Source organism: Sinocyclocheilus anshuiensis, unplaced genomic scaffold, assembly GCF_001515605.1.
Source record: "Sinocyclocheilus anshuiensis isolate Anshui unplaced genomic scaffold, SAMN03320099.WGS_v1.1 scaffold63, whole genome shotgun sequence".
Taxonomy (NCBI): Eukaryota; Metazoa; Chordata; class Actinopteri; order Cypriniformes; family Cyprinidae; genus Sinocyclocheilus; species Sinocyclocheilus anshuiensis.
In genome coordinates, this window is record NW_015552625.1 from 1,691,457 (window position 1) to 1,714,294 (window position 22,838).

General features: G+C 36.3%; 1 protein-coding gene across 2 annotated transcripts; it reads right to left on the bottom strand.

Moving 5' to 3' along the window:
• Positions 1 to 4,225: 4,225 nt before the first annotated feature.
• LOC107666379 (mu-type opioid receptor-like) lies at positions 4,226 to 22,554 on the bottom strand. Of its 2 annotated transcripts, none has more exons than XM_016457638.1 (3): positions 22,105 to 22,554; positions 7,444 to 7,805; positions 4,226 to 4,974 (listed from the first exon to the last, which is right to left on the bottom strand). In XM_016457638.1, exons 1-3 carry the CDS (start codon positions 22,344 to 22,346, stop codon positions 4,442 to 4,444), a joined length of 1,137 nt encoding a protein of 378 aa, XP_016313124.1. In that variant the 5' UTR covers positions 22,347 to 22,554; the 3' UTR covers positions 4,226 to 4,441. The 2 variants fall into 2 exon arrangements, with proteins under 2 accessions (XP_016313124.1, XP_016313123.1); XM_016457637.1 differs by having other exon boundaries at positions 22,090 to 22,554.
• Between the last annotated feature and the right edge of the window lie 284 nt (positions 22,555 to 22,838).

A 22,838-nucleotide genomic window follows, 5' to 3' on the forward strand; every position in this document is an offset into this window, starting at 1 on the left:
ATGCAATCTCACTTCTGTTATCCATATTTTGTTCTTAATATCAACAATCTATCATTAATGGAGTTTGCCATCTTCCACAGCTGACATCAGTGATCAAACCCTTTTCATTCTGACTACCAGTTGCAGTAAAACAGGCTTTTTTTTGTATCCACACATTAACATTGCTGTTAATTTTTTTCCATATGTCACTTGTGAAAGCATGTGGCAAGAGCGAACCAGAACTTGTCTAATGTATTTTTCTGGATTATATAGCACATTATAAGAGTGCTCTTGTGTGCAACTATCTGATAAGCATCTTTTAAAAGCAGCTTTATCTACATTCTAAATTATAAACATCTTAAAGAGTGTCTAAATGTCTAAATTTAACATTTGACAGGAAACATATTAGGGACATATTGAGCATCAGTAAAGCACCTAAAAAGACATGCCATCAGCGATATTTGTGCTTTCTCATATACAACCATGTGCGTCATCTACTATAAAAACACTTGAGCTCTGTGTTGCTGATCACAGTAATGATTTTCTTATTGAATCACCAATATATTGTGTGAAATTTTTAGAAAGCAGAGATAAGAGCATAGGCTTGTATAAGAGCACTTGTATTCAATAGAGCCAGGTGTCGGTGTCGGTGGCATCCGTGGATATGCATGTGATAGCTGAGAACTGCACATTAAAAATAGTCATTATTGGCACAAAGTCCAGTTTTTCTTTTGTCCTCACAATGACATATGGTAGGGGGTGTGAAAATCACCCCGCTTTAGCTTTCTGACAGCCTCATTCATTTTAGCAGCACAGTGCACCGCTTTTGGAGAGGAAAAGGCTTAAACTGAGAAAAAAAAAAACGGAGAAAGCATGCAGGATGCAGATAGCCCGATCTCATTATGGTTTGATGAACTGGTGGTGAATATGCACAATTTGAGTTTTTAGAAGAATGCTAAGCATGAAAGACAGTAGGGCGTTAGCAAATAGTAAATGTAAGAATACGATCAGTTTATATGAATTCACCAGTTTCACACTCTGAGCCATTTTAGGATTAATTCGATCAGATTCAATGGACTAAATTACTACAGCCACAATCTTTATTACCTCAGGCTTCATTTACCCTCCAGTGCACTTTTTCCCTCTGCAAGTCTATAGAATCCATGTCAAACTTTAATTATGTTGTATTCAGCAAAGTGTAAGAAATTATAGTCTGCCTCGACCAAACTTCCACTCCAAATTAAACTATTCTCCTTTCTCTACAAAGAGCTTAATTATGATAGAGATAATTCTTTCCAATCTACAATTTTTCTTACAAAAGCTAGTGGGTGGGATGAAAAGAGTAGATGAGCATAAAGCTCTGGTTCATTCAAATGGAGCAATCAACCAAAATGTTCTTGGTTTCATGCTATGGAATCCGTCTTCTTGATTAAATTGAATACATTATCATATCTGCTAAGGAAAAGAAACAGTCTCGCATTGGTTGTAAAAATCCTGCACCCTAAGGCCACAGCGAAATGCGAACTGCAGTGATGACCCGAATGACTGCTGGCCCCCCTCTCGCCTGCTCTCCACTGTTTCTTGCGCCTTAGGTTATGTGCTGAGCAGTCCTTAACATACTAGCTCTCTGTTCCTTAATTTCCCCGGGGTGTTGCAGCAAGACTGCATGTGGGGGAAACTCTGCTACAAAATGACTGAAATGGCAGCTCAAAGGCCATGGTTATTTGATTTCAAAGTATTACAGAACCAAATTATTGGCCCCTTACAGCTGGCATGGGTCTCAAACTAGATAAGAGTTCCTGGTAATAACTGAAAACAGCTGCAGTAGTTTTATATTTTGTCATTTCACGGAGGACTCTCTTTCTTACTAATAAGGGACCCGTTAAGTGACATGTTCATTCAAAGAGATATTGATTAAAAAAATGCATTTACAGTAATGCTATAACTGAAAAGCTGAGTACCTGTGAGATGTTATAATATATTAAGATGCAGTCATTTCTGCAAAAATACATTATCAATAGTGTGGTAATGTATGAAGCACAGCTCACAGAGAAGTCATTTTCAAACTAAGCAGCTTTGTGTTGGTCATTGCAGTGAATCTATGTGACAAATCTTTTGCAAAATCTGCGTGGGGAAATTTTTCTTATCAAAATGACTGGATTTCACCTGAGGATGTTTGCAGAACAAAGGTTAACATGACAGTATCTTTAGAAACATAAACAATGGTTCACATTGACAGTCAGATTGTGTCGATATGCCAGATCAAATAACATTTAAATTGACCTTAAAGGGATAGTTCACCCAAAAATGAAAATGTTGTAATGATTTACTCACCCTCATGTCGTTCCAAATCTGTATGAGTTTCTTTTTTTATGTTGAACATAAAAGAAGATTTTTGAAAAAAGCTGGTAATCAGACATTTGATGGTCCCCATTGACTTCCATCTTTCCCTATTATGGATGTCAGTGGGGACAAGCTGTTTGGTTCTTCAAAATATCTTATTTCGTGTTCAACATAAGAAAGAATTTCATACAGATTTGAAACGACATGAGGGTGAGTAAATCATGACAAAATTTTCATTTTTGGGTGAACTATTCCTTTGATGCATATAACTTGCCCATCATTTAACGTTGATTCATTTTTCAGAGCCACAACAGTTAACAAATGACAAGACACATTATAGTTGCATAACTTTCTAATCAAATCTAATCATGCAGCACCATCTCACTACAAACACATATTCTAGTGTGAATGATTTATTTATGATGCTGCATATAAAAACTTAGATATAGAAACACCTGCACATAGATCTTCAAGGTATTTTAGAGCAATTAACATTTCCTTTTTTCAGACAGAATGTCTTAATGTGAGTGACAATCAGACAATTACACTGGACATTTACATTAGTACAAGAGATTTGCATCAGAGTACAAGCATAATACATTTGTCACCACCGAAGCATGAAAATGATCTATTGTTGCAAGAGGCGTTTTTGTTATTGTGTTCGGCTTTTCTATGAAGTCCATGGTAAATCAGAGAAACGGTGCGCACGTCACATCCAACAGTCATTTGATGATTAATTTCAATCACTCCAAAGGAACATAACTGAAGATGGCTTAACCAAATTGCTTTGCTGGCCATGAAAGCACGTGAAAATTGAAATACTGTATGATTTAAGGCAAAGACAGATACACTAAAGGCTGAACATTTAGTAGAAATGTAATTTTATGTTAAATAATTTACATTTTCTGTGAGTTCATACATTTTCTTCTACAATGTTATCAATCATAAAATAATTATTCATATAGCATTTTAAGTAACATTTAAATGTTAAAGGGGACTTAAAGGGGTCATATGATGCTTTTTTAAAGATCATTATTTTGTGTATTTGGTGTAACAGAATATGTTGACATGCTTTAATGTTCAAAAAACACATTATTTTTCAAATACTGTACATACAGTGGGTACGGAAAGTATTCAGACCCCCTTCAATTTTTCACTCTTTATTATATTGCAGCCATTTGCTAAAATCATTTAAGTTCATTTTTTTTCCTCATTAATGTACACACAGCACCCCATATTGACAGAAAAACACAGAATCGTTGACATTTTTGCAGATTTATTAAAAAAGAAAAACTGAAATATCACATGGTCCTAAGTATTCAGACCCTTTGCTCAGTATTTAACGCTGCCCTCTCATTCATTGATCTGCTAACTGCTATGTTATGCTTACATGTTCTGATAATAATAGCTTTCTGGACTAAACATTATTTGGATAATTGGTAAAAAAAAAAAAAAAAAATTGTAATATCTTAACCCTACTGTTAGACCTACCTGAAAAACTAAAAAGCAATTTATTTAATTCGAAGGCCTGTCGTTATTTTTTATTTGTGCTATCATTATTCATTTCTTTGTTCTTATTTTATTACTGACTGCTTGTCATTTTTTATTCAATTCAAAGTTTGAAATCAAGCTATCTCGTGCTACTGCACCAAAATGACCCCACTGTAAAAGAAGAAAAACACTGAATGAGCAAAAATTTGTGAGATAGCTAGTTATAATGGTAATTAAATAATGTTTACATTTTTATAAAAGCCTACATTAAAATCTGTCATATAAATTGGTCTCTTAGAAATTAGCCTACTGATTATCACCATTGATGGACAACATTTTTTAATAATATTAAAAATATCTGTATGATTTGTGCGAAAAATGCCGCGACTAAAAAAAGGTTGGGAAACACTGATCTAGAATATATATTGTATTTCACACTGAAATTGACTTCAACAGTCTTTCTCCATACCAAAATTGTGAAACATCTCTGTGCGGGAGGCCTAGCAAGACGCTTAAAGAGCTCCTATAGGTGAAGGTGTTAGACACCCGTGGTGACCTGCGTGGCATCCGAGCTCATGTCAACACTGGGCTGGCAGCGGGACTCCAGTGATGACATTTCCTGGACTAGTCATACCTGCTGATTCGTCCTGTCCACCGTGTGGCCGCTGGACTGGCCCTCGCGCTGGGGGTTCCTGGTGCGTGTGGAGTTCTGGAGGTCCAGCACGGACGGACTGGGAACACAGAACTCGCGGAAACAGCGCTTGAAGTTCTCATCCAGGAAGGCGTAGAGCACTGGGTTGAGGCAGCTGTTGGTGTAGCCGAGGGCAATGCAGAAATGCCAGGTGACGGTCTGCAGGAGCGAGCTGGGAATGGTCACCAGGGCCTTGATAATGACGAAGATGTGGATCGGCGTCCAGCAGACAATGAAAACTGCCACCACCACCAGGACCATTCGGGTGATGCGCCGGAGGTTGCGGTCCTTCTCCTTGGAGCCAGAAAGCATGCGTACACTCTTCAGGCGGAGGATCATTAAGCCGTAACAGATGGTGATGATGAGGACGGGCATGATGAAGGCAAAGATGAAGACACAGATCTTCAGGAGGTTGTCCCAGTACCAGGGAGGATGGGGAAAGAGCAAAGTGCAGTCAATGATGTCAAACGCTGTGAAAGTAAGAATATAGCACAGTACAATAACACAGTGAGTCATGTGAAAATCAATTCATATTTGTAAAAATGACAGTTAAACCACTAGTCATTATTTCTTCAAGGCATTGTTTAGGGAGCCTCAGAGACCCAGGCCTTTCTGCTACGGCTATTAAACCGCCTTATGATTTTCGTCCCAAATGACTAGAAGTGACATCAATCTAAATTCACTCAATAACAATTTTCTGCCTCAACACTTCTTTCGTGTCTGCAAAATTTGTGTTGCCACAGTAATAATATGGGATGTTTACAGTATTGAGGAAAATGTCTTAATATATTAAGAGGAGATGACGATAAGAACTGAGTTAGTGTGTTGAAGTGCAGTCTGTTCTGATAGGGTTGCGGAAAAACTATGGTACTGTATGTTGTATAAACATTACTTTCTAACATATTAACGTTATATGGTAATGTATGGTTACTAGGATGCTTTTTCTAGTTGTTTTAAATATAAATGTGTTCCATAAACCAATTATTTTTTAACAATTGTTTGGCAAAATGATTATTAATTTACTAAGCTAAACTTAGTATGTGTCTTTAATGACGTTTTCATGAACAACCATCATAACACAAAATAGATTTCCTGTTCCTTTTGAATCATTCATTACCAAAAAATGACCCACGGTTCAGTGAGGGAGTTACTTGTTAAAGGGGTCATCAGATGCCCATTTTCCACAAGTTGATATGATTCTTTAGGGTCTTAATGAAAAGTCTGTAACATAGTTTGGTTAAAACTTCTCAATGGTAGTGTAAAACAACACCGTTTTTACCCTGTCAAAAACAGCTCTTTTCAGCAGTAGCCCCTCACTGCAGAACACAAGATCCAGGGGGTGTGGTTGGATCCAAATCTAGGGGGTGGAGATTGGTAGGTTTATGGGTGGAGATGGGTGGGTTTAGCGATCGGGGTGGAGACGGATAGGTTTAGGTATATGTAAGGTGGGAGGAGTTGGATCTGGATCCAACGACACACCCCCTGGATCTTGTGTTCTGCAGTGAGGACCATCACCTTTTCAGAGCAAGCTGTTTTCTTGCATGCCGCTTTAAATGCAAATAAGCTCTGCTCGCCCCGCCCCTCTCTTCCGAGCCGTTTTCTTAGAGACGGTAAACTTTAGCCGCATTTATCGTGAAACTTGCTAACTAGCACGTTATTAGGAAAGGCGATTTGCAAAGATTCATTAAAAAACCTCACTTCTTCTGGAGGTGAAGCTGGATCACGAATGATTCGTGCGAAGATAGATGCATTTAGGTAGATCGGGGCGCATTCCCTTCAAAAACAAGCGTAATCCACTGTGCCTTCAGTGGCTCAGATGTCGGGAGTAAATGACGACTGCTATGTTCATTATTACATCCAACAACAAAACACCTCAGACGCTTAGGAGACATTCTTTTCTTCATCTGCTCCGGCGGTGAAACAATGGCGGACTGATGACAGCTCACTCAGGGTGGGTCTAAGGTAAAACACCAGTCCAGTCTGTGCTGAAACGCTAGTGTCAATCAAACAATCGTGGGAGGGGCCTGTCTGTGTGATGACATCTGAGATCGGCTCGATTTGAGAAAGGGGAAATGATTTAATGAGATAAAAAAAACACTGGGTGGATCTTTATCATTATAGGGTGGTTGTATACACACTCTGCCAACACACATTTCAGTTCAAACAGCTTGTAAAAGTGCATGTCGCATCCGATGACCCCTTTTCTGAATGACCGACTGATTGAGTGAGTTTTTTAAAACTGCTAACTCACAAAAGCGAATCGGATATTGCCTTTTGCACTAATGCATTGTGTTCATTGTAGTGAGCAGAAAAAACCCTGATGTGCGACACGCTTTATCAAGATGATATCTGACGAAACTGCAAATGACCGCACATGGAGATTTACCCAACTGTTGCCAGTATTGACTATTTTAAATTACTGTCGTAGATTTTTTTGATTTAGTAGTCTGGAGCACTTGATTGTTGACGTGAAAATCTGTATCTAGTCTGTATCTGTATCTAGGAATTTTGGTACTTTAGCATGACACCATCTGTTTCTTTGTGCAGCCTAGTTACAAGGCAGTAGTTCATTTCAAAATGTAAAATTGATTGCATGTTTTCATTGTCATTGGCTTAAAAAAAAATTAAGACTTTGAGAGGTTCACTACAAAATGAAAAAAATATTTTATCTATTGCTCACTCACATCTTTCCAAATCTGTGTGACCTTCTTTCTTCTATGGAACACAAAAGAAGGTATTCTTCTTCTTTTTTTTTTCTACTCTATTGTATGGGCAAAAAAATAAGTTGAATATCTTTAAAATATCTTCTTTTGTGTTCCACAGAAAGAATGTCATACAATGTCATGACAGATATTTCATTTTTGGGAGAACCATCCCTTTAACTGCAGTAATATCTGAATTTTACATAGAATGTGTATTGAATGTGGTGGTAAACATACGACTGCTGTGGTACTCAATAGTGGTGGAGGCCATGACCATGACAGGCAGACTGATGGCAGATGAGAGGATCCAGTTACACACGTTGACAATCTTGGCATTCCGGGGAGTTCTGAAGTCCAGGGCTTTAACCGGGTGGCAAACAGCAATGTAACGGTCGACGCTCATAGTTGTGAGGGTAAAGATACTGGTGAACATGTTGTAGTAATCAATGGACATCACGATCTTGCACAGCACATCTCCGAAGGGCCACGTACCCATCAGGTAATTCACACTCTGGAACGGTAGAGTGCTTGTTGCCAAGGCATCTGCTAAAGCAAGGTTGAAGATGTAGATGTTGGTCGCAGTTTTCATTTTGGTGTATCTGCAAAGGATAAAAATAGATTTGAGATCATTACGTCAGCTGAGTTTATTAAATAAAAAGAGATGCAATGTGTATTCATGGAAAAGCAGTTTGATGAGGGTGAGTAATGGGGAAGTGAAGGTACTATAAACGTTTTCTCAGAAAAATACTGAAATAAACGGAACACATGAAAGGACTCCCCACATGGTACACCTTTTCCCATATAACTGCCTAAAATGATTTCAGTTACAATACACATGGTGCATCAAGCCATTAAGAAAGGTACCTTGTGCATCTTGTAATGCAACTATGACCTTCATTCAAATGCTAATTTAAGAGGCTAGACAACCACCATTATATACACAATTATGCAAAATGTTGCAGCCTTGAGTAATAAAAAATCACAAGCTTTTGAGCAGCTGTTTATCCAGTTTAAAGGTAGTGATATGAGGTGAGGTGTACAGACTCCAGGCAATGTTGTTTTATGGATGACATCCATAAAAACGTATATTTAGAAATGCGCAGTTCAATTTCATTAGGATAGATAACCCTCTAGTAGAAAAGACCTCTTGTAGAATGTACGTACATGAGCAGACACATGGAAAAATACACTTGTTTGAATGTGACACAAAGAGGTGTTCGGATGGTTCAAACCTGATGCAAAGTAACCTTCAGATATTTTGTGTTTCTCGTTCTCACAACTTAAATTAGAAGACTTTTTTTCTGGATGGATGGATAGATAGTTTTTTCCAGACAAATTCTGATTTAGATTTTATCTCAAAAAGAAATGTTAAACCCTACTGTTCACAGAGTCAACACCAACCTTCACATTCATAATACCACTGTCGCATGGAAGAATGGTTCCACACATCACTAGCACAGCAAGCTACAGTAATTACACAAGGCATTATTTCCATAACTGAGTGGCGCATGGTGTGATGAAATGGAAAGCCTTTGGTGCAGAAAATGGAAGATAATTTTTCAAGCTATTGTTTGATAGAGAACCCCATGAATAATAGAGCAACAGGGGGATCTTTCAGTCGCTGAAAAATGTTATATTGATATTGATTTAAACAATAATTTTATCTGGAATAATAAAAAACGGAGTGTAAAATTGTTGCCTGCATCAATCTAAATACAGCGGTTAAAATAAGTATTGAACACGTCACCATTTTTCTCAGTAAATATATTTCTAAAGGTGCTGTTGACATGGGTTGTTACCAACATCTGGTAAAAACTTCAAGTAATCCATACATACAAAGAAAACAAAACAAATAAGTTCAGAAATTAAGTTATGTGTAATAAAATGGAATGACCCAGGAAAAAAAGTATTGAACGCTTACTGAAATTTATTTAATACTTCGTACAAAAGCCTTTGTTGGTAATGACCGCTTCAAGACGCCTCCTGTATGGAGAACCTCAGTACATTTTTCCATTCATCCTTCCTTCAATTATATGAATTTTTGCCAGTGCCACACCATGATGTTTTTGGGGTGATGTGCAGTGCCATTTGACCTCCAAACATGGTGTGTATTATGGCATCCAAAGAGTACAATTTTTGTCTCATTGGACCAGACTATATTCTCCCAGTATTTCACAGGCTTGTCTAAATGTGGCGCAGCAAACTTTAAACGGTTGAGTGCATTACTTACTTATTGAACTTATTTTATTTGAAACAATTGTTCATGCTCAGCAATGGAGTCTTGCACTCAACCGCCGTGTATACAGGCCACAGCGGCTGAGTGCATTACTTATTGTTTTCTTTGAAACAATTGTACCTGCTAATTCCAGATCTTTCTGAAGCTCTCCACAAGTGGTCCTTTGCTCTTAGACAACTCTTCTGATAATTCTTTTCACTCCTCTGTCAGAAATCTTGTGAGGAGCACCTGGTCGTGGCCAGTTTATGGTGAAATAATGTTCTTTCCACATCTGGATTATGGCCCCAACAGTGCTCACTGGAACATTCAGAAGTATAGGTATGCTTCTGTAATCAATGCCATCAGTATGTTTTGCAACAATAAGGTTGCGAAGGTCTCATGAAATGGTTCTTGTGTGACACGTTGGTAATAAGACACCTTTTTATAGGCCATCAGTTGAGACTGAACCAGCTAATATTAATTTTCACTGACAAGGGGCAGGATTGCTTTCTATTTACTGATAGATTTCACTTTATTACACAGAACTTAATTTCTGGACTTATTTGTTTTGTTTTCTTTGTATGTATGGATTACTTGGGTTGTTACCGACATCTGGTGAAAATTTCATGTCAACAGCACCTTTAGAAATATATTTACTGAGAAAAATGGTGACATGTTCAATACTTATTTTACCCGCTATGTAAGCATTTCATGAAAGCTTTTCATGAATAATGCATAACTCATGGAGACTTGGCTCGTTTCCATGAGATATATTCTCACTTTTAGCACCTATCTTCTGTGTTTAGGTCTCTGTCCCTTGCTTAATGCGGAGTTCTGAGACTGTATATCAACTCACTTCCTTCCTTTATCAAGAAAATTTGTGGATCCAAATGGTTAATTCCATAAACTTTGTTAAGGAGAAAACTGCATTAAAGCATAATTTCTATGGCTGGTATTCTTCTGTAGTAAACACTACATCCAGATCAAAGTCTTCTTGGCAAGATAATAAACAAAAGATGAGCCGTGCACCAGTCTGAACTATGAAGATACACAAATTCTAATGTATTGCAATAGCAGCGGAGATGATAAATTAACAGCATTTGCACTATGTAAACTACCATCTCAGTTAAAACGATTATGATTTGTTAGAGCTCCACTGTTTGACTTTCACAGAAATAAACATAAATCAGGACAAAGTCTTGTCTGTCAAAATGTATACAGTCAGCTATAAAAATATAGCCAGTGTGTGGACAAAACAACTTCTGCAAAAACAGAGTGTGCGTCTGATAAATGCAGCTGCAGTTCCGCTTAGCTGACTGTCACATGCCAAACTCAAGAAAACACTGAAGGTCACAAACATGGACTGGCTAAGCCTTCAATCCCATTTACACGGCTGTTCCCATTCATAGGGGTTTCATACCTTGCACTTGATTTAAAGATGAGAATGATAATGCATTTCAGTACAGAGAGGAAGAAACAGCCTTATTTTCTTTGAAAATACAAATATTTAAATTATTTAAAATAATCATTTTTAAATGAAGAACAAAAATAGTTCAGTCCGTTCATCCGTCTGTCAACACTACTGTTTATAATTTTGGGGTTAGTTAATTCTTTTTTTTTTTTTTTAAGAAATTAATACTTTCTACTTTCTATTCATCAACGAATCTTTAATCTTTTATGCATCACAAAAATATTAAGGAGCACAACTGTTTTCAACTTTAGAACTTAAGCATCACATCAGCATATTAGAATGATTTCTAAAGGATGTGACACTGAAGAGTAATGACTGCTGAAAATTCAGCTTTGTCTTCACAAAATATATATTAACATAGAAAATAGCTATTTAAACTGTAATAATAATTCACAATACTACTGTTTATACTGTATTTTTTATTTATTTGTTATTTTTTGATCAAATAAATGCATTCTTGGTGAGCAGAAGAGACTTTCAAAAACTTTAATGTTCACATATTAATTTATTTATTGAAATTCATTTTCGCAGCTTTTTACATCTTTTACCAATGTTTGTTAAATACTTGGAGCCAGGAATTAATTAAATTCTGGAATTAAATAAAAAAAGAAAATGTCAAAATTATTAAATTAATTAAAAATATTAAATTAACAAAAAATATATAAAGTCAACTTTGATTTTAGTCTACTAGTATACTTAGTCTACTAGTATACTTTGGCATACATTGCCAACAGAGTTAACAGGCCATTGCACATCTGAGCACATATGCAATAGATAAATGGAAATTAAATAAGAAAAAAAAAATTCTAAATAAAAAAGTAATTAAAAAAATTTCAACAGCTGTAAAGCATTAGTGAAAATGCCTAGACACAACGCTCCTTCCCATGGTGAAGTGGGCAGATTCATTCATCACTAACTGGAAGTCTCATACAAGGGTTTAGGCTGGCAGCCATTACTAATGATTACCTTGTCATCCAAAGGCTCTTTGCACCAGACAAATGATCACACCGCTTATGCTTCCCACTAGGCACTGACTAATTATGAGGGCATCCCAGGGATGCACTGCTCCTCCATACTTCACATTAAAGACATTTGAGATGAAATGCCAGGCCTTTTAGTCTAATCATTGAGTGGAAGAGCTGCTCTTTGGTGTTGTGAACGCCACTTACTGGAAGCACATTAAAAATGTATTCATCATCTTGCTTGCTGAATCAACATTGATGATTAACAGTATACAGTTGTGTTTTGGATGCTGGTGAGCAGTTCTTTACAGAAACTGTTACTGTACATGTATGCCATCTCTGAATCTTTGGAGAGAAAAAAAACTGAGAGAAGTTTACTGATATCAGACAACATGCCTGGCAACCAAGACTTCTGATTAACCTAGAGCAGGGGCGTAGATTACGCGGGGGACGCGGGGGACGTGTACCCCTCACTTTTAATATCACGTAAATTCGTCCCCCGCACTTTTTCGGGCAAGTGTGTTCGCATAGAGGTTTTCAAGAGCCGGTGTGAATAAATATAGATTTAAATTCAAAGAGACAGGATAGTCTGTGCATGATCTGATGTTTTATTCGGATCCAGAATAAGGCGAGATGAACATCGCGGAGCGCTAAACACTCATGCAGTGTATGTTTCATTCACACTCGAAGCCGGAGGCGCTCTCGCGCAGAAAGTCGTACGAGGAAATGGACAGAAGCGTCCAGCTATTGCTGTATGAAAACAGTTGTTTTCACAGAAAAACAGAAACGTTTGGAAACATGAAGACTTTAAACATACGACTGCGACAATATGGTTTATTTGTGTTTGTCAAGTCATCTCCAGGTAATAAATACAGTATATGAACAATGCAGTGCTAACTGACATAGCATTTATTACAGTATATAAACTATTCTGCATTATTATGTGATACAAAAGTGTTTGTAGTATATAAACAAATCATTATTATTGGTTATTGTCCAGCAGTTATACGATTTCTACGCCAATTAAAAGCTAGAAATTAGAGAAAAATTATAGTTGCCTATACACTACCAGTCAAAAGTTTTTGAACAGTAAGATTTTTAATGTTTTTTAAAGAAGTCTCTTCTGTTCACCAAGCCTGCATTTATTTGATCCAAAATACAGAATAACAGTAAAATTTTGAAATATTTTTACTAGGCTATTTAAAATAACTTTTCTATTTGAATATATTTTCAAATGTAATTTATTGTTATTTCAAACACACAATTGCGACAATATATGGTTTATGTGTGTTTTTCAAGTCATCTCCAGGTAATAAATAAATAAAGTATATGAATGATGCATTATTACCGTACAGAAATTATAAAGTATATTTTCTTATCTTATTCTGTGATGAAAATTGAAAAATTGTTTGTAGTATATAAACCAATCATGAAATTGTAATTAGGAAAAAATATGCAAAAAAATAAAAAATAAAATAATACTAATAAAATAGAATACAAATTATTGGTTAGTATCCAGCAATGTATTTGATTTCTTAGCCAATTAAAAGTAAGAGATAAGAATTTTTTTTTTTTGTCAAAAAATCAAAGTAAATAAATAAATAAATAAATACAATTATTACATTTGACATTTCTGTCCCCCTCACTTCTGAAATGATGGCTACGCCCCTGACCTAGAGGAAGGTGTACAGTATTGCTTATGGAAAGAATTAGAAGTGTCATCCACCAGAGCACACTCCATAAGTTAAGTGAGGACATCCAGCTGCTAACTCTGAGACGTAGACAGACACATGTCTTGCACAGTTAACACACAGAGCTGTCAAAAGCAACTGTTCAAGCGTCAAAACACGGGAATGAAATACCTGTCATTCAGATGGTGTCTTTGTCCATGTCAGTTTTCTTGAGTGAAGCTGAACTGATTTAAAATGTCTGAGTATAATTATTCTCTCTGCCTCTGGCATGTAAAGACCGCAAATGCTCATAAAACATGACAGATGACAACCTGTAAAAATAGGGATTTTAAATACCCTGCATGTGGACCTTCAGGCCTTGATGGTAAGAATATTAAGTGGCAAGATGATTCATTTTCATCTGTTACTCTTGTATTCTCATTATTATTTCCATATATTACAAATTAAATGCTTTAAGACTACTGTTTAAAACTTAGGCTCATGTCTTTATTAAATAAAGAATAATTATTATTTAAATTGTATGAGGGTAATAGATTATAAACATAACACCATTTCACTCATATTAGGTTGTTCATTTGAATTTTTCATTCATCAAAGACTCCCGGGGAAAAAACAATCCACAAAAATATTAAGCAGCACAACTGCTTTCACCATTGATAATAATAAGAAATGTTTCTTGAGCAGCAAATCAACATATTAGAATGATTTCTGAAGGATCATGTGACACTGAAAACTATAGTAGCTGCTAAAAAATTCAGCATTAAAATATATATTAAAATAGATATCATGTATTTTTAGTAGTAACAACATTTTACAATATCACTGTTTTTGCTGTATTTTTGTGAGCATAAAGAAACTATTTCTAAAACATTAAATAGTATTTTTAATATTATTTCCATCAATTAGAAATTAAATGAACAACTCTAAGAAATAAAAATCTGAGGATCATGTCTTTTATGTTACGATGTTAGAAGAAACTATTTCTAAAACATTAAATAGTATTTTTAATATTATTTCCATAAATTAGAAATTAATGAACAACTCTAAGAAATAAAAATCTGAGGATCATGTCTTTTATGTTACGATGTTAGAATATCAAGAGAAACCATAAAAGAAAGAAAACCATTTCATTTCACTCATATTATTTCACTCATATTCTTCTTCTTTTTTTCCAAAGACAATGCATTTGTAAATGACTTTTGTTGAAGAAAGGAACCATGTAGTAACCAGGCAAAGCAGATTTTGTTGTGAAAAAAACAAGGACTTGCTTGTTGCTAGGGAACACTAGAACATGTGCAGATTTCTCGTACCATCTACCTATGTGCAATCTGCTCATAGATATGGACATATTGCTATGCTAAATTCCAGATATTGGTTTAGAAAACACTTGGAACAAATTAACTTTATGGTGTTTGTGAATTAGATGCTGCACTAAAGCATTAACTCAAAATGGCATTTGATTGCCATAAGTGGGAGAGGTGCATCACAAATAAAGGATGATGACTCAAAATAATCGAAGCTTTGAAATTACATGCTGCTTATCGCTATATTGTCTCTTTGATTTGATAGGATGTATATGAAAAAACATAGTTTAAATACCCAATTATCAGCCTTTAAATGCAAGCTGTCAATCCAAATGACAAGCTTCTAAAATGGGCATCAGCAAGCGTTTTCATCTATAAAAGCCAGAAAAGAAGAAAATGGGATAGAAACATGAATAAATCAAAAGCTACTTTTCTCTTTTTGTGATTGTGTGCTTCTGATTTCAAAGCTTTCAAAATGGCCGAGGAAAATATTATAATGTAACCAGAATGGATCAAGACAAACTAATCTGGGTGAGTCATGCATGAGTTGCCTATGCTGATTCAAAACTAATCAAAGGCGACGTTTACATTTAGAATGTCAGACCCAGTCTAGCTAATGCATGCGTACTAGGCTGGAGTCCAGTGCCAGCACCTGGAGTCCCAACAACAACCAGCCAGCATGTGCTTATGTTTTCATGCCAATCAGATGGCTGTCTGGTGCAGTCTTGTCATCTATTAAAAATAAGGGTGCTGACAAATAACGCTTTTCAAGTCATTCTGTGGATCTCAGAGGCTGAAGTGTCTCTAGGAATCTGTTTAGGCTTTGAACATGATTTATTTTTATTAACTATATTCGCCGTTGCAGCAATTCAACTGCATTTGCTCTTTAGATGGCAAAATCAAATAAAAAAAGAATAATGGTACAATACTGTAAAAACGCTACAGTAAATAACATTTTATGTTATTTTACAGTACATAATCTTAAATTTTTACAGTGAAAAAACGTAAAATGACTTTTCCAGAATTCCCTGGGTGAAACTTCACATTTGCTACTTTAAAGTTTTAGTTATCAGTTATTGTATGTACATTAGGGTTTTGTGTTACAACTTATGTTATTTATTTCATGTTTATTTCATTATTTTTATGTTGTGAGTGTGTTACCATGATGATGTATTTGTGTATATGACACTGTGTGGACCTCAGTTTGTGGAAAACCTACTTCTGGCTGTTATTATGGTAGTTGTCAGTATATGTTAAAGATAAAAAAGAGATTTTCATAGTTAGGTAGCCTTGCTTATTTAGAGGAAAAGTGTTACAAATTTTAAATTATGTGTGTGCATGCATTAATTACAGTTTTAAATAGTCTGTTCTATAAATGTTTACATTTTTACTGTAGAACTAACTATAAAGTAAATGCCAAATTCTGTCATAAAACTCTGGATGGCGCATGCTGATGGGTCGTTAATGCAAAATGATTATATTCACAGCGTTAAACTAGTTGGCACAAGCTGATTGGTTCATGTTGCATACTCAGCCAATGAGCGTGCTGCTTTACATTTAAATGGCTATTTAGCATTCACTAGAGCAGTTCGCAGCACGCTTTCAGAGTTCCTCTGAAACCTTCCACCTTCCCTAGCTCCACCTGTATAGATCTGCTACGGGTTATTATATATGCTATTTGTGCAGCCAAGACCAAATACATTAACAATGTCATATCCATTACCATACTAAAATCTTCAGAGAGTTGTCATGATAGAACTATATCAGTATCCACACCAACGCAAAATAACGTTCTGTTTATTATAAGCACATGTTGCCGTTCTATAGTCTGCCTAAAGCTCTTTAAAGCACGGTGGATTCTGATTGGCTCTCAATGTTTTTATCATTTATCAGCTGGAAAAAATTGTTTATCAAAAAGACATTATTGATAAATAATTAAGACATCATTATTCATCAGCCAAGGCAAGGACTGCGGTTTTATCTGACACTGAATAAAATTTTTTTTATTGATTCTGCAGAGAAGCTTGGTCTCAAATATTCTCATATAATTCATTCACACAGCACAACAGCTCCAGTCCAACAGCAAGCTTGATTGGCCAACCAAGCTCTATATCCTCCTGTGAACAGCCGTTCCACAGCGTCGAGTCTCTGTCTTTTGTGAACACTGCACTATGTGGATTATTCAGCAGTGACACTAATGGTAAAGCATTATAGCCATACATAATATAATCACTAATAAAGTTTACCATTTTTCTTCAGATTCACCTTTTCATCTTACAAACTGTAAACACATTCTTTTACATAATATTTATGCAATTCATCTTTTAAATATCTTCTGCCAGTTTTAGAGGCACATATTTATTCTAAGAAACAAACATGACCTCTGTATTTCCAGCACAGTAACTGTCTGAGTCAGGGAGAGAAAAAACAAAGAAAATAGTAATATGTATTTTTTTTTACATTATCGGCAAACACATTACTTGGGGGGGGATACAACCTCTCAAAACAACATCCTTCCTGACAGAAGCCCTATTTACACATATTTTTATAATGGATCATAAGAACCATTAGGCTTGCACAAGGATCAATAAACATTTGTGGCTACCGTCCCTTTTGTTAGCTCAGTATACATCAGGAGGAATATCAGCAAGCTTTTGATAAATAAAACAAATGAAAGAAATTGTGGGCAGTATTGATTTTTTGTGCCTCATCGCTTGTGTACTTTTCTGTGGAAGAGTAGTAAAAACAAGAACAGCTTTTAACCTTTCCTCATGATGTGTATGAGAAACTAATCTAAAATTAATTGATATGTACAAATGTTTACTCTATTCTATATCCTTCTGCCTAAAGAAATATAATTGATGACTGTTTTCCATTTATTTCTCATTTGCTTGTAGCTGCAGGACACATGTAAAGGATGCAGTTATTGCCAGAGCTGAAATGTAGTAAACAATCGCATGGCTTTTCCATGACAATGAGAAGCATATGCTATTTAAATTCACAGCATTTACTCTCTCTTTACACTTAAAACCTGTTTTCTGCACAACTGTGAATGTTTCTCACTTGCAGGAATGCCTGAACACTGGATGTTCAACAGGTTAAAACAACAGGAATCCAAATGCAATTATCAGATGCTGACGGCTCTACAGGCATTAATAAAATGATTCTGAACATTTACTTTTTAGGGTCCAATTTCCACAGTGTCAAGCTATGAAGAAGTGAACTGAAATGTTGAACAGATATGATGACTGTTTTAGAACACATTTTACAGCTGTGGCTAAATATTGGTGTTTATCATATTGACACCAAAAAACCAAACTGCTAAAAAGTCAAGTTTTTTTCTAATGAACATCTAGGCTTTGCATCAAGGGAAATCTATGTGGAACTCTATAATATATTAATAAGCTAAAAAAAAAGTCTCAAAGTCTTTCTTAAATGAGTGCTGTAGTGTAAGGGGGTGGGTTTTGGTACAAGTGTGACACTAAAAAGTTGCAGAAGCAGGACTTGAAGGAAGCAGGCTTGGAAGTCTTGATCTTGAGATTGTATGTAGGAGGTTCCGATGTGTTTTAGACCGTGATCTTAAATATATCTGAATTCCACAATACTAGCAACTACAGACTTATGAACAAACTACAGTAAGACAATAAAAAAATGGTATGTTAATATTTTGTAAGCCAGCTAAGTATGAAAAAAGTCAGATGCTATTTACACTAATTGTGGTAGATGTCTGCACCAAGTATAAATAGCAACAAGAACAATCTTTACAAGTGCAAACACAAGCACCAGTTTTCATTCTGGGGACAAAACCTCAGTTGGGAACCATAAAAGGACCGTTATGTCATCAATTACTCACCCCCATGTCGTTTCAAACCTGTATGACTTTCTTTCCTTTGTGGAATGCAGAAGAGTTTTTTTTCATACAGTGAATGTCAGTGTTGGGGAAAGTTACTTTTAAAAGTAACTTAATGCATTACAATATTGCGTTACTCCCTAAAAAAGTAACTAATTACATTACTTAGTTTTATGGAAAGTAATGCGTTGTTACTTTTGAGTTATTTTTTAAATCTGGGCAGGGCTTGCTTGTTTGTTTTTAATATAAAAAAGTAGTTCTTTTACAAACGTAAAAGTCCTTTCACAACAAAAGTGAAATGAATACACCTCAGTCTGAAGGAAATGTAAATTCATGTCTGTACAGTAGAGGGCGCAGCTCAAACAAAAATGCATGAAGAATATGACGCAGGAGAAGAACGTTTAACACTATTCAGCAATAACAAAAATTAAACACAAATGTGTCATTTTTGCTTAGTATGGTTGAATTGGATCATTGAAGGTCAGTAGCAAAGACACTGGTTAATAAAATGGAAATACATAAATTATATTTGTATTATTTAACATTTTTAATTTTGCAGGTTTGTACAGTATAATATGCTGAGGCTACGTTTATACGACAACGATGCAGTCAAAAACAGAAAAGTTTTTAAAAAGTATCACGTATACACGACAACGTTTTCAAAACGATTGGCGTTTACATATATCCGCGAAAACGGCCAAAATCGCTGTATTGCGTATGCCAGGCCAGTAGTTGGTGCTGTCACCTTGTTAGTAAACAGTACCTGTATCAAAAACAGAAAAGTTTTTCCCTAGCGTTTTTAAAAAGTATCACGTATACACGACAACGTTTTCAAAACGATTGGCGTTTACATATATCCGCGAAAACGGCCAAAATCGCTGTATTGCGTATGCCAGGCCAGTAGTTGGTGCTGTCACCTTGTTAGTAAACAGTACCTGTAGGGAAGTGATGATTATATGTTGTATATGATGCGTCGCCGCTGTTGGTTTATATTGGTGAAGTAAATCCACACTTAGCTGAAGAAGTGTTAGCAAACTCTTGAGCAGCAACAGTACCATGTACTCCGCCATTGTTGTGTATGTTTGTTCATACTTGCTTTTAAAATCGACACGCACTGCGCATGTCTACCTAACATGTACTACGCACGCGCATGACGTCACCGTTTTCAAAGATTCCCGTTTTGGGCGTTTACACGGAAAAAAATAACGGTGGCATTTTCAAAAGCTTGCAGTTTGAAACCCGTTTTCAAAAATATGCGTTTTCAGTCCCCAAAACGCTGTTGCCGTGTAAACGAACAGGCAAAACGCATAAAAAGTTTCCCGTTTTTGGCTGAAAACGTTGTCGTGCAAATGGCCCCTGAGTTTGCATTTGACTGTTTTTATTAATTTTGAGGAATACTGAATCTGTTTTTGTGCAGGTGAGATGAGTAAATACATGTTCATAGTCTAGAACTAAGCATCATGTTCACACAGCACGCACGCACAACGTCTGCACTTAATCCCGATTTCTCTCAACATGGCAACGTGAGAGCTGTCAGACAAGATATGGGAAACAAAGTAACTGGCGTTACTTATTTAAAAAAGTAATCTAGATATTTCCTTCCAAATGAAAAAGTAATGCGTTACTTTACTAGTTACTTAAAGTAATCTGATTACGTAACTCGTGTTACGTAACACTGGTGAATGTTAGTTGGATCCAGTATTGTTTTGGACCTCACTGACTTTCAGTGAATGAGCAAAAACAGTTTTTTTAAATATCTTTGGTGTTCCACAGAAAAATTAAAGTCAAACAGGTTTGGAATGACATGAGGATGAGTAAAATTTTCATTTTTTTGTGAAATATTCCATTAAAGCAAAGTGGTTTCCTAGCTAGACCATTTCTAAACTCTTTAGGTAACTGCATGAGAGGAAAAATGGTAATGTACTTTTAAATCGACTACTGTCATTACTCAGTATTTTTTATTTCTCCCAAGGCTTATTTTATTACCACATGATGGGGGTCGATAAACCAGTCCCAGACTGCAATAGGCTCATTAATCACAGAAGTAGATTGCACCTACTGGGCTATAGCTCTCTTATGCTTCCCGCTGTAGACAGCCACCCCTAAAGCTGTGATTGGTTGCTCATAAACTCTCAGAAAGTACTGAGTCTCCACAAAGTCAGATGACCTTTTGTAGGGGTCAATGCTTCAGCAATTACAAACTAATTTCTTGATTCCTGTATGTCTTTCTGCTCCATATACCACATATCTGCTCATTTAAATGACATTTCTGATGAGCAAATATTATTCTGTTTAGGAAGTGCATATAAAGGTTGTATTCCACATATTAGACAGCATCTCTGAATTAAGTAGTTAATGTGTGCGTGATCTGAAATACAGTGCCACCTATTTAATCACAATTCTCTAAGACAAACAAGCCTCCACCCCCTCATTGAAATTCATTCACTTGTGTTTAATCACTCTATTAATCGCATCCTTCCCTTATTCCTATGACTGTGTACTCCTAGTTTTATAGGATCAGGTCAGATGTGTTTGTCATGTGTCTGGTTAGATGAGGCAAGTCACAAAAACACCTCTGAATCATATTAGAAGTTGACAGCTGTGAATTGTAGGTGCATGAAGTGAAATGAATTACAAACACACTGCAATGGTGAAGCTAAGAAGTGTAGATAACTTTATCTATCTATCTATCTATCTATCTATCTGTTTTTTCCTTTATATTTCCTTTGCCTTTTTTATATCCATTATTATTAGCCATTCAGTTTGTGCTGCATTTCAGCATCGATTATTCATATGAAGCATCCGCCCAGTTTTGTTCCATTTGCTTGCTTTTCTACATACAAAATCTCTACTGAACGTCAATATGTTACTCAACACATGTGACTGAGTAGTATGTGTACTTCACCATATCATATAGAGTGTGAATGACACGTTGTGTCTCCAGTACGCTGACAGGAACGTAACATGCGTGCGAACTCGATGTGTTTCATCAGTGACATGAAATATAGCCTATAGTGCCGAGCTGAGAAGCATTTATATTTTATAAGTGAGAAGCAGACATGTTATACATAAAACATACATGAACTAGAGCAAGATATTTGTTCATTATATTATTGATAGGCCGTTTTTGTGACCGAACGACCGAACGCAACAGTAGCCTACAGGAGTTTCTGCAATGAACGTGTCATTTGCGACTATAATGGCCAGAAACCTTGATTGAAACACTATCAGAATCTCTTTCAACAGGTCTCCTTTTGAAACTAACAAGCAGACTAGTTTATAAAAGCAACTATTTGTCTTCTAAATGGGCTGTTTGGAGGGAGCCAGCCATCTCAGATGTGTTATGACTCGCCTACAGGTAAAACAATTTACCTACGTGTCATCACTTACCTTATAATAACATACATGACGAGAACGTTGCCCACCAGTCCCACCACACACACTATAGAGTACAACGCAGTGATGATGATCGCCACTATCACAGTAGTTGAGCTTTTGTCCAGCTCAGCCGTCCTGTCACATCTGGAACTGTTGATGTTCACGAGACTGGAGCTGTTGCTGAAGTTTCGGCAGAATACGCTGCTATTCGACATCGCTGGGTTAGAAAGCGCATAGAGAAAGTCCGAAATGTTGCCACTGGTTTCCATGGCAAATGCTGTTCAGCTGCGTTCTTTACGCGCGAGGTTTATCAATCACGTTCTGCGATAACGATACCTGTCCGACTTCAAAGCGCTCTGAGTCCCAACCGTTAGACGGTCTGCTGCTCCTGCAAGTATAGCTACCAGTCTGTTTTGTTTATGACTCCGCTGTTCTTACATTACCCTCGTGAAATTGTATCGAGCGTCTCTCATAGCGCGTATTCGCATTTTATTCAACAAAATGACGTCACATATATATGCACATGACTAGAGGCTTTTCAGCAGTCGCTGTCGGCTTTTCAGTTCCTCGCTTTCTCATCGGTGAAGCTGTATGAATTTACAATCACTCCTCTGCATGTCCTGCTGAATTTATGGCTTAATGCAGTATTTACAGAATGCGAATTATAGGGTAGCTGACTCCCCAATTTAGGATAACTCCGCAAAAGCAAGTCAAAACACAATGCTAAGATCCTGAAAGTAGCCTACTTATCCTTTTATTAT